The sequence below is a fragment of the Colobus angolensis genome, unplaced genomic scaffold, assembly GCF_000951035.1.
Source record: "Colobus angolensis palliatus isolate OR3802 unplaced genomic scaffold, Cang.pa_1.0 Scaffold21, whole genome shotgun sequence".
Taxonomy (NCBI): Eukaryota; Metazoa; Chordata; class Mammalia; order Primates; family Cercopithecidae; genus Colobus; species Colobus angolensis.
In genome coordinates this window covers 4768901-4774485 of record NW_012115266.1, presented here as the reverse complement: position 1 = coordinate 4774485, position 5585 = coordinate 4768901, and the positions used below count along the sequence as shown (strand labels likewise).

Below are 5585 nucleotides of genomic sequence, written 5' to 3'. Positions count from 1 at the left end.
TTTTGAGACAGAGTCTCACTCAGTCGCCCAGGCTGGAGTGCAGTGGCGCAGTCTCGGCTCACTACAAGCTCCGCCCCCCGGGTTCACGCCATTCTCCTGCCTCAGCCTCCCCAGCAACTGGGACTACATACGCCCGCCTAATTTCTTTGTATTTTTAGTAGAGACGGGGTTTCACTTTTTTAACCAGTATGGTCTCGAACTCCTGACCTCGTGATCCACCCGCCTTGGCTTCCCAAAGTGCTGGGATTACAGGCATGAGCCACCACGCCTGGCCTTAAAAATTTTCTTATTTGTAAGTTTCTGTCCCTTCCAAATGTGATGTCAGAAATGAAAGTCTTGGCTGGGTGCACTGGCTCACGTCTATAATCCCAACACTTTGAGAGGCTGAGGTGGGCTGACTGCTTGAGGTCAGGAGTTCAAGACCATCCTGGCCCACATGGTGAAACCCCATCTCTACTAAAACTATAAAAATTAGCCAGGTGGGCTGGCACACACCTGTAGTCCCAGCTACTCAGGAGGCTGAGGCACAAGAATTGCCTGAACCCAGGAGGCAGAGGTTGCAGTGAGCTGATATCACACCACTGCCCTCCAGCCTGAGTGACACTTTAAGACTCTGTCTTAAGAAGAAAGAGGCGACTGGGTGCAGTGGCTCACCCCTGTATTCCCAGCACTTTGGGAGGCCGAGGCAGGCAGATCACAAGGTCAGGAGATTGAGACCATCCTGGCCAGCATGGCGAAACCCCACTCTACTAAAAATAAAAAATAATTAGCTGGGCGTGGTGGCGTGTGCCTGTAATCCCAGCTACTCGGGATGCTGAGGGAGGGGAATCGCTTGAACCCAGGAGGCGGAGGTTGCAATGAGCCAAGATTGCACCACTGCACTCCAACCTGGGTGACAGAGCAAGACTCCATCTCAAAAAAAAAAAATGAAGCTGGGCCGGTGGCTCACGCCTGTAATCCCAGCCCCTTGGGAGGCTGAGGCGGGCGGTTCATGAGGTCAGGAGTTCGAGACCAGCCTGGCCAATGTGGTGAAACCCCCGACTCTACTAAAAATACAAAAATTAGTTGGGCATGGTCGCGTGCACCTGTAGTCCCAGCTACTCAGGAGGCTGAGGCAGAAGAATCGCTTGAACCCAGGAGGCGGAGGTTGCAGTGAGCCAAGATCTCACCACTGCACTCCAGCCCAGGCGACAGAGCGAGACTCCGTCTCAAAAAAAGAAACAAAGTCTTTAAGGGTTCTTACTAGGAAAGTAAAATAATAGTATAGCTGTAGCTGCTTATTGGTTTTGAAACTTTCTAGGCAAAATCTAGAGGCTGGGCACAGTCAGTGGCTCACACCTGTAATCCCAGGACTTTGGGAGGCTGAGGTGGGCGGATCATGAGGTCAGGAGTTTGAGACCAGCTTGGCCAACATGGTGAAACCCTGTCTCTACTAAGAATACAAAAATTAGCTGGGTGTGGTGGCGCACGCCACTCGGGAGCCTGAGGCAAGAGAGTCGTTGGAACCCAGGAGGCAGAAGCTGCAGTGAGCCGAGGTTGCGCCACTGCGCTCCAGCCTGGGCGGCAAAGCAAGACTCTTGTCTCGAAAAAATATATATGTATAGAGAGAGAGAGAGAGAGAACAGTGTTAATGTTAACTTGACATTTCTTTCTACTGGAGTTTTTGTTGTTGTTGTTTTGTTTTGTTTAAGAGACAGAGCCTCCCTCTGTCCCCCAGGCTGAAGTGCAGTGGTATAACCTTGGTTTACTGCACCGTCAACTTCCTAGGCTCAAATGATTCCCCTACCTCATCCGCCCCAGGGACTACGCGGGACCACAGGCCTGCACCACCAAACCTAGCTGATGGTTTATTTATTTATTTTTAACGTTTTTTAGAGATGGGATCTCACTATGTTGCCCAAGCTGGTCTCTAAGTCTTGGTCTCAAGAGATCTACCAGCCTTGGCCTCCCAAAGTGATGGGATTATAAGCATGAGCCACTGTGCCCAGCCTCCCTTAAGTTCTTAAGAGCTCACTGTCATCCTGTCCTGTTCTCTCTTCATCAGACTCTCCTCTCACAAACACTTCCATGTTTCATTCCCAGCCCTTGTACCCCCAAGACTGTTTGCCTTACCTTTTGAAATCCCACGTAGCTCACAAGAGCCCTGACAGAACATCTCTCATTCATTCCTCCCAAAACTGTTTCCAGCCTCCTTGCTCTGACTTTGCAGCCCTCGCCAGCCTGGCCCTGCCTTCCATTTGACTTCCAGTGTCAGTATCAATTCCCATCAGCAGAAACAAAGGAGCTGCGGCACTCAGCCTTGTTTATCCAGTTTTATTCTGTGTGGTGAAGACGTGGCTGCCTCCTAAAGGCGAGCTCGTAGAGGCGAAGCTGCCTTCTCCATTCTGCTCTCCAACGTGAGATTCGTGCCTACCTCAGATTACAGTCATTACAGCTCATTGAATCACGCCAGGCTGTATTTGTGGCGTTGCCATCTCTGCGTGTGCTATGTGTCTTTTTTACTTGCTGGGCACGAGGTAAGTTATGCAGTGGTCTATTGTGGCTGCTCGCTGAAGGCCCCTGTCACATTCCAGATCAGGGTTTTTTGGTGTAGCCCGAGTTACGGACAGAAAGCACAGAGACTTAATCTGTTTGCTGTCTCATCCCCAGGCTGTTTCTTGTAAAATCCTGATATGTCAAAGCTCATTTGGTTCAACCTCCTCAATCTATAGAAGAATAACCAAGGCCCACCTGGGTTGACTAAATGTCCATGTTCATGTGGTGACTTGCAGACCAGCCAGGTCTTTTTACTCTCAAGTCAGGTCTGACTGTATCTCAGACATCTTCGTGAGTACTGGGGATACTATGAGAAAGAAATCAGTTCTGCCCTCGGTTTAAGATTGATTGACACCAGGTACTGTGACACATGCCTCTATTCCCGGATACTTGGGAGGCTAAGGCAGGAGGATCACTTGAGCCAGGAGTTTGTGTCTAGCTTGGGCAACATAGTGAGACCTTGTCTCTAAAAAAAAAAAAAAGATTGATTGAATATAAATATGAACTGATAGAGTTTGTTTAACCTCCGTTACCAAAGTCCTGGTTAAACCCTGCAAGATGAGAACAAGATAGGTTCTACATACATGCTTCTTAGAACCTGGCACTGTGCAGTTTTCCAGTGTTCCACTTAAAGGTTGACCCTTGATTCAGATTTCAAATTGAGTCTTTTGAGACCAAGGAGATTTTTTCCTATATAATTTTATTTTGTAAGAATAGAGAAGAACCCTAAGATGGGCCTCAGAGCAAACAAGTTTCTTATCAGTGATGGCACTCAATAAAAACTTCAAGGAACTTCAGGTACTTGTAGATATCTTCCATAAATGTAAAATTAATTAGTTGGTTAAAAACCTAGTTCAAAATTCAAAAGATATAAAAAGGCGTATGGAAGGAAGTGGCCTAGTCACCCACTTTTTCTCCCTGCTGACCTGCAGTTTCTTTTCCGTTTTGTTACATAAATGATAGCTTTCTTTGACACTTCTCAGGAGTGTACCTTGCTTTGCTTTTTGTCCCTAGTTAACTTGAAATTGTTTAATATCAGTATGTGAAGAGCTTCCTTCTTATGGCTAAATAGAATTTCATTGTATGGATTTACTAGTTTGCTGAATACATTTTAATAAGTCCCCTACACCTTGAACTCTTTCCCTCTGCAGCAGACCCAGGGGCAAGGATGTGGGAGCATGTAGTTTATTTGGGAGGTGATTCTAGGAAGGAGGAAATAAGGGGGAACTTAGGAAGGACTATCCTCTGCTTCTCAGCGTCATAAGGATTAAGAGAAATAACATCTTAACTAGCACAGGGCTGGGCTTGTGAGACACATGGAATGAACATTAGTTCCCCTCTTTGGGGGTTAGACTTAAGTCTGATTAGACATATGATGAAATCATGTATTCCTGATAGTAATTTATTCGTAAAGTAATTCCTAGTGGTGGCCTAGAAAAGGGGCTTGGTGTCCCATGAGGCAGAAGTGGAGGCAAATAGAATGGTAGAGACAGCCTCCCAGTCCCTTGAGCCTTCTAGAGAAGCAGATGACAGGGGAGAGGAATAGCTCAGCACCCTATGCCCCCCACTCCAACACACATGCCTGGTTTCTATCTTCCCTGCAGCCTTGGGGAGCAGTACTACAAAGATGCCATGGAGCAGTGCCACAATTACAATGCTCGCCTGTGTGCTGAGCGCAGCGTGCGCTTGCCTTTCTTGGACTCACAGACTGGAGTAGCCCAGAGCAATTGTTACATCTGGATGGAAAAGCGACACCGGGGTCCAGGTGAGGGTCCAGACTTGGGAGAAGGGGACTCAGGAGCATAAGGAGGAAGAAGCCTCCTCATCTTAGGTGATGAGACAATTGATAGGGTTTTCCCTACTGCCTTCCACCTATGGATGAATATGGTCTTCCTGTGGTTAGAAACCCAGGGAGGATGAAGCAGATAGGTTGATACCAGCATCTTTGTTTTCTACCCTGCTGAGGCCATTGTGTGTCTGGAGAACTATGTATTAGCCAAGGCCCCTAAGCTTATGTATCTATTTTTCTTTTCCACAGACTGTTCCATCTAACCCCCTAGGCCCTCACTGTCAGAATTCCTCCCTTGCTCTAGAACTCAAAAGGGGGACTACATAATTAGAAAGTATTTGGTATTATTTTCTAATACTGGGTTAGGGCCTGACTTCTATCTTTCTTCCTGCCATAGGATTGGCCTCTGGACAGCTGTACTCCTACCCTGCCCGGCGCTGGCGGAAAAAGCGGCGAGCCCATCCGCCTGAGGATCCACGACTTTCCTTCCCATCTATTAAGCCAGGTAAGGCACATACTTCCTGAGCAGAGGCGTGGCCTGCTGCGTGGTGACAGCTTGCTAATCACTGCAATATACCAGGCCCAGTACTAGATCCCAAATATACTCAGATGAATATGATGTGATTCGTTCCTTTAAAGAGCTTAGTCTAGAAGGGGAGACAGGTAAACAGATAAGTTATGGTGCCAAGTGAACTAGGGTGTCTTAATTCCTGGGCATCCAGAGAACAAAAGACAGTGACAGACCTTTGGTAAGCCGCAGCATTGTGTGGACTCAGAGCAGTCTGCTTTCAGCCATTCTGAGCTTTGCTTCATCCTGATCTTGCTTGCAGACACAGACCAAACCCTGAAGAAGGAGGGGCTGATCTCTCAGGATGGCAGTAGTTTAGAGGCTCTGTTGCGCACTGACCCCCTGGAGAAGCGAGGCGCCCCGGATCCCCGAGTTGATGATGACAGCCTGGGCGAGTTTCCTGTGACCAACAGTCGAGCGCGAAAGGTACAAGATTATACCTGTGGCCAAGGGAGCTTTGATGGAAATCAGCCTCCTCTTCACTGGGGCCACCCAGTTTCTAGAACTGAAACAGAAGCTGGGGTCCAGGAAGCAGGTCCCTGCAGTTCTGTTCTTACTTCAATCCCTGATTATTGTCAGGTACTGACTGGCTTCTCTGTTGCTTCTAAGTATAGACTCTCACTCATTCATCCACCTTTATCACAGAAGGTCATTATTATACACATATGTAATTTTCTTTTTTTTTTTTTTTTT

The 5585-nt window shown here is 47.6% G+C and overlaps 1 protein-coding gene across 2 annotated transcripts in view; it reads left to right on the top strand.

Annotated features, from left to right (window-relative positions):
• The window catches only part of DPF2 (D4, zinc and double PHD fingers family 2), a 21976-nt gene that overhangs the window by 2453 nt on the left and 13938 nt on the right, over positions 1 to 5585 (top strand). For both annotated transcript variants that reach the window (XM_011942516.1, XM_011942515.1), the window contains exons 2-4: positions 4140 to 4300; positions 4722 to 4829; positions 5155 to 5318. In XM_011942516.1, coding sequence (XP_011797906.1) covers positions 4140 to 4300; positions 4722 to 4829; positions 5155 to 5318 — 433 coding nt within the window. The remainder of the gene's footprint in view (positions 1 to 4139; positions 4301 to 4721; positions 4830 to 5154; positions 5319 to 5585) is intronic.